The sequence below is a fragment of the Triturus cristatus genome, chromosome 10 (assembly GCF_964204655.1).
Source record: "Triturus cristatus chromosome 10, aTriCri1.1, whole genome shotgun sequence".
Taxonomy (NCBI): Eukaryota; Metazoa; Chordata; class Amphibia; order Caudata; family Salamandridae; genus Triturus; species Triturus cristatus.
In genome coordinates, this window is record NC_140593.1 from 243,713,433 (window position 1) to 243,736,921 (window position 23,489).

Genomic DNA, 23,489 nt, shown 5'->3' on the forward strand with positions numbered 1-23,489 from the left:
GGCAGTGGAGGGTCTCTGTGCGCTGCAACCATGGCTATGTGCGCCAGGAACCAGACCGCGTGTGTGCGCGGCGCCAAATGTCACTCAGAACGTTTACTTCAATAAGTGAAAAGATGGTGCATTTTCACACATACAGGGCCACAATAAGTGTCTTAAGGGCAGTCTCCAAATTGGATAAACACGCCATGACATGAATTGGTCACACAGGCAAGTACACTTCAAGTTTAGAAAAGCACAAGACTTAAACGGTGGTACCATCATAAGATTTTAATAAATATTCTTAACTTGAGCACTGTTAATTGTCAATATCACATATAAACAATAAGGGAGACATGTCAAGTGGCATCACTAGAGGGGTGACAGGGTTGCTTCTCACGGCGATCTTTGGCATTTTTCCAGTGGTGATAAACTCGATCTAGGTCAACTTGGCCGTTCAGGAGGTAGGCCTTTGTCCTCATCAGCATATCCAAATGCTTCTGCTCTAGTCTATTCCTCAATTTACTCTTTATAGTATTCATGAGGCTGAATCCTCGTTCACAATCTGCACTAGATGCTTGAAACGTTGCGCAGACATCTACAAGCTGAGAGACCACACTATACTGAGCAGCATTGCGTACAGTGAAATTCACCATGTCTTGAAAGGTGGTAAATAACCCACCCTTTACATGTTCTGCCACCACATATTTATAGTCTCTGTACTGTCGAACAACATCTTCTGGTGTTTCGCAATCACCCAGGACCAAGACATTTTTATACTTTTCTACAAGTCTTTGTATATTCTCAGTCCCAAAATCAAAATGTGATTGTGCGGCCATAGCCTGGATTTCAAAACTTGCCCATTCTTTTAGCTCATCTTCAGGGAACCTTTTTTGCATGTGCTCACAAAGAAGGGAAACAAAAGACAAAATAGGCCCACTGTCAAACTCTTGCCTTTCCTTGTACAACACCATCAGATCTCTTACATTACTGCTCCAAAAGACAGTGTCCCCCAAATACTGTTGCTTAACTTGGCCAATCTTTGCTCTTGCATACTGTACAGCTTCAACAGTAGTCAGAGAACTTTTTTGGAACAGTTTGCACAAAGATGCAAATTCACCCAGAACGTCATTAAGTACTGCAAGTGAAATATGGTAGTTGGAGTTTGATAGCTTTTTATAACAATACTTAGCAACTGGATCATTCTCCTCAACTTTCTCATGCTCAAAGTACTTAAGAACAGCCTCGTAATTACGAATTAGTGCCCCAACAGCAAAATGCCTTGAAAGCCACCGGACTTCATTCAGTGGTCGAAAAGAGACCACTTCACATTCAGTGACCGATGCAATTTCATCCAGCTTGGACTTCCTTGCTGGAGATCTGGAGAACACAGTGTAGACAGTCCTCAATAATGTCTCCATCTCTTTAACCATTGGAACCCTTTTCCAGGCATCATCAACTCCCAAATCTTCTCGATGGGCGACACAATGCTGCTCAACTAGATGAGGTATGGATTGTTTAAGGCGAGTAGCAACACCATTATTCTTACCCAACATCACGGACGCACCATCAGATGTGAACATGACCATTTTCATAAGGTCCAGTTCATTGGCAGTGTAGAAATCTTTCACAGCACTAGTGATAGCCTCAGCATTGCAACTAGTCAGCTTCACTATGCCCCCAAACTGTGTTTTGTGCTCTGTTGATGTTACTGGTCGGAACTTGAAGTACAGGATGAGCATTTTTGAAACAGAAATATCAGTGCTCTCATCAATTATCAATGTGTGATACAAAGCGTTACGAAGTTCTGCCATTGCTTCACAGTGTATCACGCTATTGATGGCCTCAAGGAACTCAAAGGCATAGTTCTTGCTCCTCCAGCTGTCTGGTATCTTGACATACAAAGCTAGGTGGTCATGGATGTCTTGTACAGATAACATTGAAGTATTCATTTTGACTGCCAGCAGCACGTTGTTGATGAGAATCTTTATCTCTTCAGGCACAGATCTTTGGCGTTCACCTACTTCCATTCTATTTGCTTTGTCAGTGGCAGTTTCTGTCAGCATTGCCCGCACTCCGAAACCAAACCTGGCAGCAGCACTTCTGTTTCTCAAGATCACCATGGCAGACTCGTGTACTTTGCTAAGTAGATGGCGTTTCATGTAATCCAGTTTCCAGCCATCACTCCATTTCTTCCCTGTGGAAAAGTCCCCAACAATCTTGGCTTCGGCACATGCTTTGCAAATCAAGCCCACGTCTGGACTGTATTGGAAAAGTTCCCCGAGTTGCACGCGGACCTTGCTTCGCGATTTCTGCGTCTCAGCCTCCACAATTTCCTTCATCCACTCTTCCTTGAATACAAGGCAACATTTCTTCCTTTGTGGTGACGCACTGCACTCTCCCATAGTGACAGCTTTGCGCTTGAACATTTCCGTGCCAGCCGGTTTTAACCTGCTGTGCCACAAAGCCTGCAAGATAAGAGAACATGGCTTACGTTGACGCCTAGCTCATGCATGCAATCCTTTATACTACAATAATCAAGATGCACCACAGTTTAACTCTACCAAACAATTACCTCTCCTGCTTGAACTCACGTATGCCTGTGTCAAAGTATGGGGGTCTGCCTGCGAAGCCTGCAACAGAAGAAAACATGGGTAAGTATATTATACTACAATGATCAAGATGCACCACAGTTTAACTCTACCAAACAATTACCTCTCCTGCTTGAACTCACGTATGCCTGTGTCAAAGTATGGGGGTCTGCCTGCGAAGCCTGCAACAGAAGAAAACATGGGTAAGTATATTATACTACAATGATCAAGATGCACCACAGTTTAACTCTACCAAACAATTACCTCTCCTGCTTGAACTCACGTATGCCTGTGTCAAAGTATGGGGGTCTGCCTGCGAAGCCTGCAACAGAAGAAAACATGGGTAAGTATATTATACTACAATGATCAAGATGCACCACAGTTTAACTCTACCAAACAATTACCTCTCCTGCTTGAACTCACGTATGCCTGTGTCAAAGTATGGGGGTCTGCCTGCGAAGCCTGCAACAGAAGAAAACATGGGTAAGTATATTATACTACAATGATCAAGATGCACCACAGTCTGGCAGCAAAACCTGCAACAGAAAATGCACTCCTTTAACTCTAGCAAACAATCACCTCTTTGTTCTGCCTGTACTCCCGTCTGCCTGTGCAATTGTCTTCGTAGTACGGTCTCCCAAACCTGCAAAAGAAAAGGGGTGCAGATTGTGATTCTATTTACCCAGCAACCCCCAACCCAACGAGGAACGTACACAGAATTACCTTGTCTTTGTGGGTACTCGCACCTGACCACTCCTATCCAAATACCTTACAGACTGGAAACCTGCAACTGAAGACAAGATAGTCAGCAACCCCCTACAGCACAAACACGTTGGCTGCCAGTTTACAGTACCACATTATGGATTAGGAAAGGCCATTGTCTACAGTTAAGGTAATATGTGGGTCCATGTGTTAATGCTGTTCAAACTTGTATTTATGGTTCATTAATGAAAAGCATCCATTATTAGGGTGAGCATTAAAAGTAAATGCCGCAAGCTCGGCCTTCACTACTGAAGGCGGCTCCAGTATAAATGTGTACACACGATTTCAAAGTTTAGTAATATGAGGCTATGTATAATGCTCCCAGAACGCTCTCTGTTTATATGCAAATATTTGCAGAAGCTTGAAACCAAGAGTGATGGTTCTTTGCTTTCAAAATAAAATGTTTTAGAAAAAATGCTAGTAGGAAAAAAGACAGCATCATTTACTAAAATGTTGTTGTACGCTTGTATCTCCCAAAAAATTCCTAAGAGGGAGAGACAGGAACTATTGTGACCTCTATGTTATATTGAGTTCTTTTAACTAATGTCAGCTCTTACTTTGCATGGGTTACATAGGTAGTCCTTCCTCACATCACAGTCATTACATCGGGAATGATTCTACATTGGGAATGCTTTTACTTCACATCATTGAAGGTATGTTGATATATATATATATATTAATTCACGCTGACTCCTCGTACACAAAGCATGCGCTCTGTAGTACTGTATACAGTGCTGTCAGTTGACGCTGTCTGGTGAGAGAGAAAAAAATAAATACCCAGATTTTATGTATGTTCATTTGCAGTAGAAAGTCTTAACTAGACATATTTTAGCGCAGGATACAGAAACTGTGTAACAAAAACTTTTAATACTAGTGCTCTGGGAAAACTTCTTTGTCTATGCGGTAAAACAAAAAAAGAATTAATCCAGATACTGCTGTTGTGCATTTTTTTCACTATGTTTTTCTTCCCCATGTACTAGTAAATCGTCCATTAAATCAGTTGAATAAGGGTTAACCCTTATCCAGTAATCACGGCATATTCCGCGAATAGATTTACATAAAGTGCATTTCCATAATATACACTGAATGCATGCCATTCATGTGTCAGAATTTCTCTCTAAACTCTTAAGTGTACCCCTAGGCTTGAGGAGATACCCTGAAATTCTACCAGGCCCAGAAGTGGAATGTGTCAAACCAAGAATTTCTGTTCTCAGACACAGCCTCTTGCAACGCACCGCCTAAATCCGGAATCACTAAGATTAGTCGGCAAAGGTGACCTCAGAGAAGAGGTCTGGGCCACGGCTATCGAAAGAATCGAGTTGCTTCATTTCACACATTCCTGGTGGAATAAACATGTCACCATTATGAACTCTGTACAATTTCACACAAAATACATTTGCTTGCGGGCTTTGTTTTAAAAACATCTTAATAATTTGCAACTGAGGTTCAGAATCTGTTTCTTCTCTGAGCTGGAATGAACACGACCTGACATTCCTATACATTTCATCAAAACTGAGGATGCGCGTTCAGGACATTCCACAAATCCTGCTGGCAAACTTTCCAACACTGTCTAGAACTACAGAACAACAGCAACAGTTTATAACTGCGACAGTTCATAAATACAATAAGGCATAATAAGTAAGGGTACTATTCTCATACTAAAATATTATTTTATCTGGATTTAATTTTTACTTTTCTAAAACATGTCATTAATATAATCAGCTCAAATCTATTGTCACAGTCGCTGAAGGTGGAATCCTCTCAGATCGATCAGTGCGGAATCTTAGCGCGGGGACTCTCGGAATGGAGTACCCATGTACTTTATAAATGTGTTAACATAGCATAACATCGCAACTCCATATGGGTATTGTGTCGAAAGACCTACAAACCAACCTATACAGAATCTATCTGAAGGATTTATACCACTGCTCTCTATGTTGCTACCTTAATTTGTTGCGTGTCCTTGTTACATGTGCATGAATGAAATAAAAGAATGAATTAATGAAAATAATTTTATAAAGCGCACACATACTCGAGGGTGTCATAGCGCTAAAGTAAAGAGAGGAAAAGAAAGAAAGAGAGGGCAGAAAATAGAACACTGTAAAGTCAGTAGGGCCGAACCTGGTACATGCGGCAGCCTATTCTACTACTTCCGTGTACAGCCATGTTTTCAACTGCTTTCTAAATTGCTTCAGGGAGGCTCGACCTTGCAGCGAGAGAGGGAGTAGGCTCCACCATTTACCTTCACATATGGAGAAGGCCCTACCCCCCCCCATCTAGCTTTGTTAAATCTGGAAGTGTTAACAAAGCGTAAAGAGCTGGATCTAAGGTTTCTACTTGGCATATACCAAGCGAAACGCTCTTGTAGGTACTTTGGGCCAGTCAGATGTGAAGAGCTACGCTAGGTCCATGTTTGACGAATATCACTGATAAATAATCAATATTGGCCACACAGATGCAAGGATGTGGGATACATGCATACACTGTGTACTATTTTAAACAGTTACAGGCATGCTGCAATATGTAATGGGCTGTAATAGGCATTAAACAAATGTAAATGATCCTACGCCAGTAGGACCATCATTTAGGTCAGCCTGCCGCCAGCCTCTGGAGCACGTCGAGGGAGAACATGGCGCCTATTAAGGGGTGAACGGGCACCTACACCAGCGGATACAATTAATAGGTTTCTGCATAAACAGGGCTTTAACTCATGACAGAACTGTAACGCATGCCTACTAACACTGCCTGTTTGTTAAACCTCACAATAGAGAAATGAAAGGCTACCTTAACAGTTCTTGACCATCTTAATGGAAACGGCATTGCCAACTTGGTACAAGGGATGGCGTTGAGCTAGCGGATCAATCTTTAAAGGGCGGGGAAACGCCGCCACAAGCCCCCGCAAGCCCCCGCAAGCCGCCGCAAGCCCCCGCAAGCCGCCGCAAGCCGCCACAAGCCGCCACAAGCCCCCGCAAGCCCCCGCAAGCCCCCACAAGCCCCCACAAGCGCCCTTACCTGCACTCTCCTATGACACCTCACCTCGCCGGCAGCACTGGAACAAGTGCCTGGTTTTCGCGCCGCTCGCTTCTTAAAGTGGCGGCGCGGCCGGCTCCTCTCCGCCGAACGTCCTGAGATCGTTTGTGCGCGCTCCACATCCGGGAGTGCGCGGTGACGTCGGCGAAGGTGCGCGCGCGCGCGCGCGCCTTAAAGGGAACGTAGCTTACAACCACACCATAAGGGTTGCTTGGCATGGTACAAGGTGGTCACTTTAACCGGTGATGATAGTTGCACTGCCCCATCCGGGGTGGTGTCCCTCTATGCGCACAGCGCTGTGGGGTAACAAAGTTACCAAGTCTTCTCAAACGAAAATTGAATCAAAGTTCATTTATTCATGATAGAAAATTCTTATGCTGTATTACAGATTTCACATGTTGTGTCAACAACGGTACCAACGGATATCCTCAATGCATTTCGGGTTGGAACCCTTCATCAGGAGGAATCCTATAACAAAAATAGGAGATAATGTAGTATGTCCCCTCAGGGGATTCCATAATTCAACAAATAATAAACAAAAGAGAACCACAGTATTTGACCTAAAACCATATACAAATGAATATGTGACATATTCCATCCGGGATACCAAACACTGAGAAAGTACGCAATAGAACGTGAAGGAACACAATTGTGAAGAATCACCAAACGTGTGAACGTTATATCCAAACTAACCGCTGTATTCAGTTTAACGCGTGTAGATAGTGCGCCGAAGTAAAACACGGTAACGGCAACACAGAGAAAGTGCGCAATAGGAAGTAAAGAAACGCAATTGTGAAGAATCACCAGACGTGTGAAGTTATACCCAAACTAACCGCTGTATTTAGTTTGACGCGTGTAGAGAGTGCGCCGTGATAGAACACGGTAACGGCAACAATGAGTGAAATAAAACCAAGCACCAAGGTCGGAAAGGTTGATTAATTGGGGAAGTTACCTCGGCTCGTTAGTTAGACGGGCATCTCCAAAATGCTCCGATCCGGAAGGATGTTTACTGTGCGTGTAGCCGTGTTAAGTATAGAAAGCAAATAGTCAACAGAAAAAGAGGACTCGAAGTATAGCGGCCATCTTAAAGAAGGAAAATGGGCTTAAAGTTATGACGGTGTCAAACCGTAAGTGTAATAAACATCGGTAAAAGATAAGTCGAAGGAAAAACATGTGTGTTTGCAGATAACGTGAGGTTAGTTAGGTGCAAAGTAACTACAAACTGAATGTGAATTCAGCTTATGGTATCAAGTATTAGTTGGAAGGAAGTTGTGTCAGGAACAATAAAGCTATAGAAAGTCAGAAAAAATCAACAAAAGGTCCAGAGATATATTGAGGAAGAAGTGACTAACGTATAAAGAGGAATAGGTTGAAAGAACAAGAATGGGTTGAAAAAACAAGAAAATATGAAAGAATAAAAGTGCTTAACATTGAAAACATTAAAAAATAAAAAATTAAAAAATTGAGTGTCTTTCAAACAAAGCATGAAATGTTTAAACATTTGTACATTCTCGCAGGCATCAATGCAAAGTCAAATAAAGCAACTGAGTTCGAGGCGGTCATTCAGTCCAAGGGGTACCATGGAGTTCATTTTGTATATCCAAGAGATTTCTCTTTGGATCAGAAATTTTCTGTTGTCACATCCTTCTCTTAATGGAACTGTCTCACACACTAGGAAGCGTAATTGACTGACATTGTGTTTGTGTTCATTGAAGTGTACAGCTACTGTGGATTTGGGGTTGTTATTGCGAATATTACTTTTGTGTTCATTTAGTCGAGTTTTCATCTTTCTTTCAGTTTTACCGATATACGGCAGGCCACATGGACACTTCAACATGTAAACAACGTTTTTAGAATCGCAGGTCGCTGAAACAAAGAGTTTTATGTTATGGCCCTTGGTTGGATGCTGTATGTTGTTGCCTGTAATGATATTGTTACAGTTACCACAATTGTGGCAAGGTATGGTACCCTTATATTCGGAAAAGCACTGTGGGGAGCGTGTTGGTTTTAATAACTCCATGAAATTCTTGCTCCTTTCGTAGGCAAACAATGGTTGATCTGAAAAAATCTGATTGAAGTCAGACTCCATTTGTAGCAGGGGCCAGTGCCTGAGAATGGATTTCCTGATGTTGAAACTTTCGGTTGAAAATTTTGTGACCATAACCATTCTCGAAGGTGATTCTGAAGATGTTGGTTGTTTATCCAACAATGCTCTCCTTTGTTTGTTTAGCGATTTATCAATGGCTTTTTCAAAGATTTGTAATGGATAGCCTCGCTCTACAAAGCGTCGTTCCATGTCCAAGGTTTGCTGGGTAAGTTGCTGCGGTTCAGAAATAATTTGTTTTATCCTGAGAATTTGTGAGTATGGTAGGTGACGTTTAAGTGATGGCTGATGAAAGCTGAGGTAATGTAACAAGTTGTTTCTGTCCGTGTCCTTCCTGTAAAGTGTGGTTTGGATGTGTTGATCAACAATGTAAATAGAAACATCTAAAAAATTTATGTTTGTGTCACTGATGTGGAAGGTAAATTTCAACCTGTCGTTGATGGTGTTCAGATTCTCAATCGCTTCCATCAATGTGGTCTTGGAACCTCTCCAAATTAAAAAAACGTCGTCAATATAGCGGACAAACAGTAACAAATGATTCTCCCAAGGTGTGGTGTGCAAAATATGGTCCAACTCAAACTTGTGCATGAACAGGTTGGCGTAGCAAGGGGCTGCGCAATTGCCCATGGAAGTTCCGTTCAATTGAAGGAAAAATTGGTTGTTGTGACAAAAATAACTGTGATAAAGTGTAAAGTGTAAAAGCTCCATTAAAAAAACCTGTAAATCGTAAGGAGTCTGTGATTGTAAAAGGAAATGTTCCGTGGCCTCTAACCCCATGTCATGGGGGATTGAAGTGTAAAGGGAAGTCACGTCTATCATACAGAAGTACATGTCAGTTTCCCATGGGATGTTGAAATTAAGAAGAATGTTCAAAAAGTCTGTGGTGTCTTTTACGAAGGTAGACATAGACTGCACAAGAGGTTGAAGGTGCCTGTCTAGATATTTGCCGACTGGTTCATGAAGCGAGCCTCTAGTTGAAACAATGGGCCGCATGGGAGGATCCAGTAAATTCTTATGTATCTTGGGTAACATCCGTAGAGATGGGCTTCTAGGGAATTTAGAAATTAAAAATTTCTTTTCTGTGTCACCAATGGTGCCCGATAGGACTGCTTTATCCACGAGATTCTGCAGTGTTTTCAAAATGGCCATTGTAGGATTGTGGTCAAGTTTAGAGTAGGTATTCAAATCTAGCACATGTTCATCGAATTTTCGAGTGTAGTGTATGGTATCCATAGCGACAAGTGCGCCACCTTTGTCAGCATTGAGGAAGATAATATTGGGGTTGTCAGCCAGTTGTTTGAGCAAAGATTTATCCTTGGATGTGAAGTTCGGATGTCTGGGTTTGCGATGTTTAAAAACAGACTGGAGATCTTGCTTAACCAAAGTCTCAAAAGTATCAAAAATCTTGTGACTCACTGGGGCTACGAAGGTACTCTTGGATGTAAGGCCTTTAAGCGTGTTTTCTGTTTTGGTCATGGGTTCAGTAAGAACATTATCAAAAAAATGTCTAAGTCTGAGTTTCCGCATGAATTTGTGAAGGCTTACTTCTGCTTCCATGAGGTTACTTGAGTAAGTTGGAACAAATGATGACCCCTTTTGTAACAAGCGTAGTTGTGATTTATTGAGGGTAGTTGTGGAGATGTTAATGACCAAGTTGTCACAGTCATTTAACGCTGACTCCTTGTGGTTCTTTTGTCCAACGGTGGGACTGCTTTTTTTGCCCCTCCTGGGTCTCCTTGATCTTTTTGGCCTGTCCCTAAAAAAGGGACCGCAGAGGGTAAGGAAGTAGAGGTTGAGGTTGTTGGAATCTCAGTATCTGTGATGATTTGAGGTTGTGGTTGGTCTTTTTGAGGGAAATTTCTCGGTTTACGACGAGAGGTATCAGAGTCGCTGGTGGCTGGAGATGTATCTGTATCAGATGTTTTAAACGGTGGTTTGAATTGCCTTCTCCGGGCATATACCTCCGCCCAGTTATAAACTTCTCCCAGTTTATAATCGATCGTGTCCCATCGGAACTTTCTGAGTTTTCTCTCGTTTACTTCTTGCTTATGTTTCTCAAGCTGTTCATTGATATCTTTGAGAGTCTGAGATAAATCGTCTGAGGACATCTTGGTAGCCAATTCGTTTTTAAGTTGAGTAATTTCTGTATTCAAGTCTTCCAGAATGTTGGATAACTCTTCAATGATCAGCAATATAAGGTCCAAGGAACACTTATTCAGGATACCATACCATCTATCAACAAATTTTGGATCGTTCTTACACAGAGACGGTTTGAGAGAGATCCGTAGGCCTCTCGGGATACGTTGGGCTCGATGATATTGAATTATTGTGCTGGCGTGCAAGCGTTGGTTGATTTCACGTTTTGTCAGGTAGAGGAGTTGCTTGATATTGCTTTGTATGGTGCCTGTGCCGGAGGGGGTAGCTTCAATGTCTCCTATTAATGAGTAAATCCTTTGTACTTCTTCTTCGCCGAACGCAAATGTCTCGGCACGCTTATCGGTAAGGTTAGTGATGTCTTGGTGAGCCATGGGTGCAGTGATAGTGGTTAAGCGAGGCAAGAAATCAGAAGTTGAGATATCACGCACACCAGTTCTTTCTCTGAATGTTATTAAATCTTAACAGGTAGTGGCGTGCTGCAAGAGGAGCGACCCCTAAACCAAGATCGGTAAGTAATGATAGTTGCACTGCCCCATCCGGGGTGGTGTCCCTCTATGCGCACAGCGCTGTGGGGTAACAAAGTTACCAAGTCTTCTCAAACGAAAATTGAATCAAAGTTCATTTATTCATGATAGAAAATTCTTATGCTGTATTACATATTTCACATGTTGTGTCAACAACGGTACCAACGGATATCCTCAATGCATTTCGGGTTGGAACCCTTCAACAAAAATAGGAGATAATGTAGTATGTCCCCTCAGGGGATTCCATAATTCAACAAATAATAAACAAAAGAGAACCACAGTATTTGACCTAAAACCATATACAAATGAATATGTGACATATTCCATCTGGGATACCAAACACTGAGAAAGTACGCAATAGAACGTGAAGGAACACAATTGTGAAGAATCACCAAACGTGTGAACGTTATATCCAAACTAACCGCTGTATTCAGTTTAACGCGTGTAGATAGTGCGCCGAAGTAAAACACGGTAACGGCAACACAGAGAAAGTGCGCAATAGAAAGTAAAGAAACGCAATTGTGAAGAATCACCAGACGTGTGAAGTTATACCCAAACTAACCGCTGTATTTAGTTTGACGCGTGTAGAGAGTGCGCCGTGATAGAACACGGTAACGGCAACAATGAGTGAAATAAAACCAAGCACCAAGGTCGGAAAGGTTGATTAATTGGGGAAGTTACCTCGGCTCGTTAGTTAGATGGGCATCTCCAAATTGCTCCGATCCGGAAGGATGTTTACTGTGCGTGTAGCCGTGTTAAGTATAGAAAGCAAATAGTCAACAGAAAAAGAGGACTCGAAGTATAGCGGCCATCTTAAAGAAGGAAAATGGGCTTAAAGTTATGACGGTGTCAAACCGTAAGTGTAATAAACATCGGTAAAAGATAAGTCGAAGGAAAAACATGTGTGTTTGCAGATAACGTGAGGTTAGTTAGGTGCAAAGTAACTACAAACTGAATGTGAATTCAGCTTATGGTATCAAGTATTAGTTGGAAGGAAGTTGTGTCAGGAACAATAAAGCTATAGGAAGTCAGAAAAAATCAACAAAAGGTCCAGAGATATATTGAGGAAGAAGTGACTAACGTATAAAGAGGAATAGGTTGAAAGAACAAGAATGGGTTGAAAAAACAAGAAAATATGAAAGAATAAAAGTGCTTAACATTGAAAACATTAAAAAATTAAAAAATTAAAAAATTGAGTGTCTTTCAAACAAAGCATGAAATGTTTAAACATTTGTACATTCTCGCAGGCATCAATGCAAAGTCAAATAAAGCAACTGAGTTCGAGGCGGTCATTCAGTCCAAGGGGTACCATGGAGTTCATTTTGTATATCCAAGAGATTTCTCTTTGGATCAGAAATTTTCTGTTGTCACATCCTTCTCTTAATGGAACTGTCTCACACACTAGGAAGTGTAATTGACTGACATTGTGTTTGTGTTCATTGAAGTGTACAGCTACTGTGGATTTGGGGTTGTTATTGCGAATATTACTTTTGTGTTCATTTAGTCGAGTTTTCATCTTTCTTTCAGTTTTACCGATATACGGCAGGCCACATGGACACTTCAACATGTAAACAACGTTTTTAGAATCGCAGGTCGCTGAAACAAAGAGTTTTATGTTATGGCCCTTGGTTGGATGCTGTATGTTGTTGCCTGTAATGATATTGTTACAGTTACCACAATTGTGGCAAGGTATGGTACCCTTATATTCGGAAAAGCACTGTGGGGAGCGTGTTGGTTTTAATAACTCCATGAAATTCTTGCTCCTTTCGTAGGCAAACAATGGTTGATCTGAAAAAATCTGATTGAAGTCAGACTCCATTTGTAGCAGGGGCCAGTGCCTGAGAATGGATTTCCTGATGTTGAAACTTTCGGTTGAAAATTTTGTGACCATAACCATTCTCGAAGGTGATTCTGAAGATGTTGGTTGTTTATCCAACAATGCTCTCCTTTGTTTGTTTAGCGATTTATCAATGGCTTTTTCAAAGATTTGTAATGGATAGCCTCGCTCTACAAAGCGTCGTTCCATGTCCAAGATTTGCTGGGTAAGTTGCTGCGGTTCAGAAATAATTTGTTTTATCCTGAGAATTTGTGAGTATGGTAGGTGACGTTTAAGTGATGGCTGATAAAAGCTGAGGTAATGTAACAAGTTGTTTCTGTCCGTGTCCTTCCTGTAAAGTGTGGTTTGGATGTGTTGATCAACAATGTAAATAGAAACATCTAAAAAATTTATGTTTGTGTCACTGATGTGGAAGGTAAATTTCAACCTGTCGTTGATGGTGTTCAGATTCTCAATCGCTTCCATCAATGTGGTCTTGGAACCTCTCCAAATTAAAAAAACGTCGTCAATATAGCGGACAAACAGTAACAAATGATTCTCCCAAGGTGTGGTGTGCAAAATATGGTCCAACTCAAACTTGTGCATGAACAGGTTGGCGTAGCAAGGGGCTGCGCAATTGCCCATGGAAGTTCCGTTCAATTGAAGGAAAAATTGGTTGTTGTGACAAAAATAACTGTGATAAAGTGTAAAGTGTAAAAGCTCCATTAAAAAAACCTGTAAATCGTAAGGAGTCTGTGATTGTAAAAGGAAATGTTCCGTGGCCTCTAACCCCATGTCATGGGGGATTGAAGTGTAAAGGGAAGTCACGTCTATCATACAGAAGTACATGTCAGTTTCCCATGGGATGTTGAAATTAAGAAGAATGTTCAAAAAGTCTGTGGTGTCTTTTACGAAGGTAGACATAGACTGCACAAGAGGTTGAAGGTGCCTGTCTAGATATTTGCCGACTGGTTCATGAAGCGAGCCTCTAGTTGAAACAATGGGCCGCATGGGAGGATCCAGTAAAATTCTTATGTATCTTGGGTAACATCCGTAGAGATGGGCTTCTAGGGAATTTAGAAATTAAAAATTTCTTTTCTGTGTCACCAATGGTGCCCGATAGGACTGCTTTATCCACGAGATTCTGCAGTGTTTTCAAAATGGCCATTGTAGGATTGTGGTCAAGTTTAGAGTAGGTATTCAAATCTAGCACATGTTCATCGAGTTTTCGAGTGTAGTGTATGGTATCCATAGCGACAAGTGCGCCACCTTTGTCAGCATTGAGGAAGATAATATTGGGGTTGTCAGCCAGTTGTTTGAGCAAAGATTTATCCTTGGATGTGAAGTTCGGATGTCTGGGTTTGCGATGTTTAAAAACAGACTGGAGATCTTGCTTAACCAAAGTCTCAAAAGTATCAAAAATCTTGTGACTCACTGGGGCTACGAAGGTACTCTTGGATGTAAGGCCTTTAAGCGTGTTTTCTGTTTTGGTCATGGGTTCAGTAAGAACATTATCAAAAAAATGTCTAAGTCTGAGTTTCCGCATGAATTTGTGAAGGCTTACTTCTGCTTCCATGAGGTTACTTGAGTAAGTTGGAACAAATGATGACCCCTTTTGTAACAAGCGTAGTTGTGATTTATTGAGGGTAGTTGTGGAGATGTTAATGACCAAGTTGTCACAGTCATTTAACGCTGACTCCTTGTGGTTCTTTTGTCCAACGGTGGGACTGCTTTTTTTGCCCCTCCTGGGTCTCCTTGATCTTTTTGGCCTGTCCCTAAAAAAGGGACCGCAGAGGGTAAGGAAGTAGAGGTTGAGGTTGTTGGAATCTCAGTATCTGTGATGATTTGAGGTTGTGGTTGGTCTTTTTGAGGGAAATTTCTCGGTTTACGACGAGAGGTATCAGAGTCGCTGGTGGCTGGAGATGTATCTGTATCAGATGTTTTAAACGGTGGTTTGAATTGCCTTCTCCGGGCATATACCTCCGCCCAGTTATAAACTTCTCCCAGTTTATAATCGATCGTGTCCCGTCGGAACTTTCTGAGTTTTCTCTCGTTTACTTCTTGCTTATGTTTCTCAAGCTGTTCATTGATATCTTTGAGAGTCTGAGATAAATCGTCTGAGGACATCTTGGTAGCCAATTCGTTTTTAAGTTGAGTAATTTCTGTATTCAAGTCTTCCAGAATGTTGGATAACTCTTCAATGATCAGCAATATAAGGTCCAAGGAACACTTATTCAGGATACAATACCATCTATCAACAAATTTTGGATCGTTCTTACACAGAGACGGTTTGAGAGGGATCCGTAGGCCTCTCGGGATACGTTGGGCTCGATGATATTGAATTATTGTGCTGGCGTGCAAGCGTTGGTTGATTTCACGTTTTGTCAGGTAGAGGAGTTGCTTGATATTGCTTTGTATGGTGCTTGTGCCGGAGGGGGTAGCTTCAATGTCTCCCATTAATGAGTAAATCCTTTGTACTTCTTCTTCGCCGAACGCAAATGTCTCGGCACGCTTATCGGTAAGGTTAGTGATGTCTTGGTAAGCCATGGGTGCTGTGATAGTGGTTAAGCGAGGCAAGAAATCAGAAGTTGAGATATCACGCACACCAGTTCTTTCTCTGAATGTTATTAAATCTTAACAGGTAGTGGCGTGCTGCAAGAGGAGCGACCCCTAAACCAAGGTCGGTAAGTAATGATAGTTGCACTGCCCCATCCGGGGTGGTGTCCCTCTATGCGCACAGCGCTGTGGGGTAACAAAGTTACCAAGTCTTCTCAAACGAAAATTGAATCAAAGTTCATTTATTCATGATAGAAAATTCTTATGCTGTATTACAGATTTCACATGTTGTGTCAACAACGGTACCAACGGATATCCTCAATGCATTTCGGGTTGGAACCCTTCATCAGGAGGAATCCTATAACAAAAATAGGAGATAATGTAGTATGTCCCCTCAGGGGATTCCATAATTCAACAAATAATAAACAAAAGATAACCACAGTATTTGACCTAAAACCATATACAAATGAATATGTGACATATTCCATCTGGGATACCAAACACTGAGAAAGTACGCAAAAGAACGTGAAGGAACACAATTGTGAAGAATCACCAAACGTGTGAACGTTATATCCAAACTAACCGCTGTATTCAGTTTAACGCGTGTAGATAGTGCGCCGAAGTAAAACACGGTAACGGCAACACAGAGAAAGTGCGCAATAGAAAGTAAAGAAACGCAATTGTGAAGAATCACCAGACGTGTGAAGTTATACCCAACCGCTGTATTTAGTTTGACGCGTGTAGAGAGTGCGCCGTGATAGAACACGGTAAAGGCAACAATGAGTGAAATAAAACCAAGCACCAAGGTCGGAAAGGTTGATTAATTGGGGAAGTTACCTCGGCTCGTTAGTTAGACGGGCATCTCCAAAATGCTCCGATCCGGAAGGATGTTTACTGTGCGTGTAGCCGTGTTAAGTATAGAAAGCAAATAGTCAACAGAAAAAGAGGACTCGAAGTATAGCGGCCATCTTAAAGAAGGAAAATGGGCTTAAAGTTATGACGGTGTCAAACCGTAAGTGTAATAAACATCGGTAAAAGATAAGTCGAAGGAAAAACATGTGTGTTTGCAGATAACGTGAGGTTAGTTAGGTGCAAAGTAACTACAAACTGAATGTGAATTCAGCTTATGGTATCAAGTATTAGTTGGAAGGAAGTTGTGTCAGGAACAATAAAGCTATAGAAAGTCAGAAAAAATCAACAAAAGGTCCAGAGATATATTGAGGAAGAAGTGACTAACGTATAAAGAGGAATAGGTTGAAAGAACAAGAATGGGTTGAAAAAACAAGAAAATATGAAAGAATAAAAGTGCTTAACATTGAAAACATTTAAAAATTAAAAAATTAAAAAATTGAGTGTCTTTCAAATAAAGCATGAAATGTTTAAACATTTGTACATTCTCGCAGGCATCAATGCAAAGTCAAATAAAGCAACTGAGTTCGAGGCGGTCATTCAGTCCAAGGGGTACCATGGAGTTCATTTTGTATATCCAAGAGATTTCTCTTTGGATCAGAAATTTTCTGTTGTCACATCCTTCTCTTAATGGAACTGTCTCACACACTAGGAAGCATAATTGACTGACATTGTGTTTGTGTTCATTGAAGTGTACAGCTACTGTGGATTTGGGGTTGTTATTGCGAATATTACTTATGTGTTCATTTAGTCGAGTTTTCATCTTTCTTTCAGTTTTACCGATATACGGCAGGCCACATGGACACTTCAACGTGTAAACAACGTTTTTAGAATCGCAGGTCGCTGAAACAAAGAGTTTTATGTTATGGCCCTTGGTTGGATGCTGTATGTTGTTGCCTGTAATGATATTGTTACAGTTATCTCCTATTTTTGTTATAGGATTCCTCCTGATGAAGGGTTCCAACCCGAAATGCAATGAGGATATCCGTTGGTACCGTTGTTGACACAACATGTGAAATCTGTAATACAGCATAAGAATTTTCTATCATGAATAAATTAACTTTGATTCAATTTTCGTTTGAGAAGACTTGGTAACTTTGTTACCCCACAGCGCTGTGCGCATAGAGGGACACCACCCCGGATGGGGCAGTGCAACTATCATTACTTACCGACCTTGGTTTAGGGGTCGCTCCTCTTGCAGCACGCCACTACCTGTTAAGATTTAATAACATTCAGAGAAAGAACTGGTGTGCGTGATATCTCAACTTCTGATTTCTTGCCTCGCTTAACCACTATCACTGCACCCATGGCTCACCAAGACATCACTAACCTTACCGATAAGCGTGCCGAGACATTTGCGTTCGGCGAAGAAGAAGTACAAAGGATTTACTCATTAATAGGAGACATTGAAGCTACCCCCTCCGGCACAGGCACCATACAAAGCAATATCAAGCAACTCCTCTACCTGACAAAACGTGAAATCAACCAACGCTTGCACGCCAGCACAATGATTCAATATCATCGAGCCCAACGTATCCCGAGAGGCCTACGGATCTCTCTCAAACCGTCTCTGTGTAAGAACGATCCAAAATTTGTTGATAGATGGTATGGTATCCTGAATAAGTGTTCCTTGGACCTTATATTGATGATCATTGAAGAGTTATCCAACATTCTGGAAGACTTGAATACAGAAATTACTCAACTTAAAAACGAATTGGCTACCAAGATGTCCTCAGACGATTTATCTCAGACTCTCAAAGATATCAATGAACAGCTTGAGAAACATAAGCAAGAAGTAAACGAGAGAAAACTCAGAAAGTTCAGACGGGACACGATCGATTATAAACTGGGAGAAGTTTATAACTGGGCGGAGGTATATGCCCGGAGAAGGCAATTCAAACCACCGTTTAAAACATCTGATACAGATACATCTCCAGCCACCAGCGACTCTGATACCTCTCGTCGTAAACCGAGAAATTTCCCTCAAAAAGACCAACCACAACCTCAAATCATCACAGATACTGAGATTCCAACAACCTCAGCCTCTACTTCCTTACCCTCTGCGGTCCCTTTTTTAGGGACAGGCCAAAAAGATCAAGGAGACCCAGGAGGGGCAAAAAAAGCAGTCCCACCGTTGGACAAAAGAACCACAAGGAGTCAGCGTTAAATGACTGTGACAACTTGGTCATTAACATCTCCACAACTACCCTCAATAAATCACAACTACGCTTGTTACAAAAGGGGTCATCATTTGTTCCAACTTACTCAAGTAACCTCATGGAAGCAGAAGTAAGCCTTCACAAATTCATGCGGAAACTCAGACTTAGACATTTTTTTGATAATGTTCTTACTGAACCCATGACCAAAACAGAAAACACGCTTAAAGGCCTTACATCCAAGAGTACCTTCGTAGCCCCAGTGAGTCACAAGATTCTTGATACTTTTGAGACTTTGGTTAAGCAAGATCTCCAGTCTGTTTTTAAACATCGCAAACCCAGACATCCGAACTTCACATCCAAGGATAAATATTTGCTCAAACAACTGGCTGACAACCCCAATATTATCTTCCTCAATGCTGACAAAGGTGGCGCACTTGTCGCTATGGATACCATACACTACACTCGAAAACTCGATGAACATGTGCTAGATTTGAATACCTACTCTAAACTTGACCACAATCCTACCATAGCCATTTTGAAAACACTGCAGAATCTCGTGGATAAAGCAGTCCTATCGGGCCCCATTGGTGACACAGAAAAGAAATTTTTAATTTCTAAATTCCCTAGAAGCCCATCTCTACGGATGTTACCCAAGATACATAAGAATTTACTGGATCCTCCCATGCGGCCCATTGTTTCAACTAGAGGCTCGCTTCATGAACCAGTCGGCAAATATCTAGACAGGCACCTTCAACCTCTTGTGCAGTCTATGTCTACCTTCGTAAAAGACACCACAGACTTTTTGAACATTCTTCTTAATTTCAACATCCCATGGGAAACTGACATGTACTTCTGTACGATAGACGTGACTTCCCTTTACACTTCAATCCCCCATGACATGGGGTTAGAGGCCACGGAACATTTCCTTTTACAATCACAGACTCCTTATGATTTACAGGTTTTTTTAATGGAGCTTTTACACTTTACACTTTATCACAGTTATTTTTGTCACAACAACCAATTTTTCCTTCAATTGAACGGAACTTCCATGGGCAATTGCGCAGCCCCTTGCTACGCCAACCTGTTCATGCACAAGTTTGAGTTGGACCATATTTTGCACACCACACCTTGGGAGAATCATTTGTTACTGTTTGTCCGCTATATTGACGACATTTTTTTAATTTGGAGAGGTTCCAAGACCACATTGATGGAAGCGATTGAGAATCTGAACACCATCAACGACAGGTTGAAATTTACCTTCCACATCAGTGACACAAACATACATTTTTTAGATGTTTCTATTTACATTGTTGATCAACACATCCAAACCACACTTTACAGGAAGGACACGGACAGAAACAACTTGTTACATTACCTCAGCTTTCATCAGCCATCACTTAAACGTCACCTACCATACTCACAAATTCTCAGGATAAAACGAATTATTTCTGAACTGCAGCAATTACCCAGCAAACCTTGGACATGGAACGACGCTTTGTAGAGCGAGGCTATCCATTACAAATCTTTGAAAAAGCCATTGATAAATCGCTAAACAAACAAAGGAGAGCATTGTTGGATAAACAACCAACATCTTCAGAATCACCTTCGAGAATGGTTATGGTCACAAAATTTTCAACCGAAAGTTTCAACATCAGGAAATCCATTCTCAGGCACTGGCCCCTACTACAAATGGAGTCTTACTTCAATCAGATTTTTTCAGATCAACCATTGTTTGCCTACGAAAGGAGCAAGAATTTCATGGAGTTATTAAAACCAACACGCTCCCCACAGTGCTTTTCCGAATATAAGGGTACCATACCTTGCCACAATTGTGGTAACTGTAACAATATCATTACAGGCAACAACATACAGCATCCAACCAAGAGCCATAACATAAAACTCTTTGTTTCAGCGACCTGCGATTCTAAAAACGTTGTTTACATGTTGAAGTGTCCATGTGGCCTGCCGTATATCGGTAAAACTGAAAGAAAGATGAAAACTCGACTAAATGAACACAAAAGTAATATTCCCAATAACAACCCCAAATCCACAGTAGCTGTACACTTCAATGAACACAAACACAATGTCAGTCAATTACGCTTCCTAGTGTGTGAGACAGTTCCATTAAGAGAAGGATGTGACAACAGAAAATTTCTGATCCAAAGAGAAATCTCTTGGATATACAAAATGAACTCCATGGTACCCCTTGGACTGAATGACCGCCTCGAACTCAGTTGCTTTATTTGACTTTGCATTGATGCCTACGAGAATGTACAAATGTTTAAACATTTCATGCTTTATTTGAAAGACACTCAATTTTTAAATTTTTAAATTTTTTAATGTTTTCAATGTTAAGCACTTTTATTCTTTCATATTTTCTTGTTTTTTCAACCCATTCTTGTTCTTTCAACCTATTCCTCTTTATACGTTAGTCACTTCTTCCTCAATATATCTCTGGACCTTTTGTTGATTTTTTCTGACTTTCTATAGCTTTATTGTTCCTGACACAACTTCCTTCCAACTAATACTTGATACCATAAGCTGAATTCACATTCAGTTTGTAGTTACTTTGCACCTAACTAACCTCACGTTATCTGCAAACACACATGTTTTTCCTTCGACTTATCTTTTACCGATGTTTATTACACTTACGGTTTGACACCGTCATAACTTTAAGCCCATTTTCCTTCTTTAAGATGGCCGCTATACTTCGAGTCCTCTTTTTCTGTTGACTATTTGCTTTCTATACTTAACATGGCTACACGCACAGTAAACATCCTTCCGGATCGGAGCATTTTGGAGATGCCCGTCTAACTAACGAGCCGAGGTAACTTCCCCAATTAATCAACCTTTCCGACCTTGGTGCTTGGTTTTATTTCACTCATTGTTGCCGTTACCGTGTTCTATCACGGCGCACTCTCTACACGCGTCAAACTAAATACAGCGGTTAGTTTGGGTATAACTTCACACGTCTGGTGATTCTTCACAATTGCGTTTCTTTACTTTCTATTGCGCACTTTCTCTGTGTTGCCGTTACCGTGTTTTACTTCGGCGCACTATCTACACGCGTTAAACTGAATACAGCGGTTAGTTTGGATATAACGTTCACACGTTTGGTGATTCTTCACAATTGTGTTCCTTCACGTTCTATTGCGTACTTTCTCAGTGTTTGGTATCCCGGATGGAATATGTCACATATTCATTTGTATATGGTTTTAGGTCAAATACTGTGGTTCTCTTTTGTTTATTATTTGTTGAATTATGGAATCCCCTGAGGGGACATACTACATTATCTCCTATTTTTGTTATAGGATTCCTCCTGATGAAGGGTTCCAACCCGAAATGCATTGAGGATATCCGTTGGTACCGTTGTTGACACAACATGTGAAATCTGTAACACAGCATAAGAATTTTCTATCATGAATAAATGAACTTTGATTCAATTTTCGTTTGAGAAGACATGGTAACTTTGTTACCCCACAGCGCTGTGCGCATAGAGGGACACCACCCCGGATGGGGCAGTGCAACTATCATTACTTACCGACCTTGGTTTAGGGGTCGCTCCTCTTGCAGCACGCCACTACCTGTTAAGATTTAATAACATTCAGAGAAAGAACTGGTGTGCGTGATATCTCAACTTCTGATTTCTTGCCTCACTTTAACCGGTGAACATCATGTACCAGGCCAACTTCTCACATTGGTGATCAGCGGTTGGATTTGAGCTTGCTGTGTTTTACCATTGTAATCTCTTGGTTACCAATTGAAAGATCACATAGGTACCTGTAGGTACATATAAAACAAGATAGATATACTTAAGTTCTACTGAACTTAGTTGTTGTAGAGAAAAGGGAGTAGCACACCCTGACTACAACTACTAGATAGGTTTAGTAGGTAAACCCAAGTGTAGGTAGATTGCAACACATCCACCCACACTTAAGAGCAATGGAGGGGGCAGAGGGGTCCAAGGTACCCATCTCTGTCGAGAGTGACCCCCAGAGGGCACCAACTCTCTTTGCTACCCTAAATCAAAATGAGCTCAGGCAGTTGGCAAATATCAGGGGCCTTAAACAGCCCAAGAACCCTACTTCTGCTGAACTCAGGGAGCTTTTACAAGCTGATGAAGATCAGAGAGCTCTCAAGAAAACCTCCCAGTTAGGCCCCTTAGGGACTGGAACAGGAGGCCCCCCTTCTGAAGATGCTACTGAGGTACCCCTTTCCAATAGTCACCCCTTAGATGAGGTTCATACTACAGAGGATGAAAGTGAGAAGGGTACTGATACAGAAGGTAGTGAGGATGAAGGGAGAACTAGCCCAGTGCCAAGTGTTATACGTGGCCCAGCTAACCTAAGGCTATTGGGGACTGACAATGGGATCATCCCATTGGATCTCCCCAGTGGACTTAACCAGGGGCTTGGGAGGCAAAGGAATCACTCAGGTGAATCTAATGCTTCTCATACCTCTAGAGGCTCTCAAGGTCACTCCAGGAGAAGGATGACCACCCCTCAGAGGAGGGAGCATGAGGCCAGAATGCAGGAAGCCCAGCTGAGGATCAGGAAGCAGGAGCTAGAGGTAGCCCTGATGGAAGAGAAACTGAACAAGGCTAGGCAACCTAAAGAGAGTGGGTCTATACCCACTGGTGGCAGCACTGTCCCTAGGGACAAAGATAGGTTCTTTGACAATAGGAACCTGTCCAAGGTTGTGCCCCCCTACAAAAGTGGGGATGATATCCACAAGTGGATGACTGCTCTTGAGAGAGCCTGCAAAGTACAGCAGGTTCCTGAAGACCAGTGGGCAGCAATCTTATGGCTCTCCTTTGAAGGAAGAGGCAGAGATAGACTCCTCACTGTTAGAGAGGAGGATGTCAGAAATTACAGAGTCCTGAAGAGTGTCCTAGTTGATGGGTTA

At 41.6% G+C, this 23,489-nt stretch overlaps 1 protein-coding gene across 1 annotated transcript; it reads right to left on the bottom strand.

The window, feature by feature from the left end:
- Positions 1-280: 280 nt before the first annotated feature.
- LOC146789270 (E3 SUMO-protein ligase KIAA1586-like) lies at positions 281-2,611 on the bottom strand. The gene is made up of 2 exons (XM_085630032.1): positions 2,552-2,611; positions 281-2,444 (listed from the first exon to the last, which is right to left on the bottom strand). Exon 2 carries the CDS (start codon positions 2,403-2,405, stop codon positions 336-338), a length of 2,070 nt encoding a protein of 689 aa, XP_085486158.1. The 5' UTR covers positions 2,406-2,444; positions 2,552-2,611; the 3' UTR covers positions 281-335.
- Positions 2,612-23,489: the final 20,878 nt, after the last annotated feature.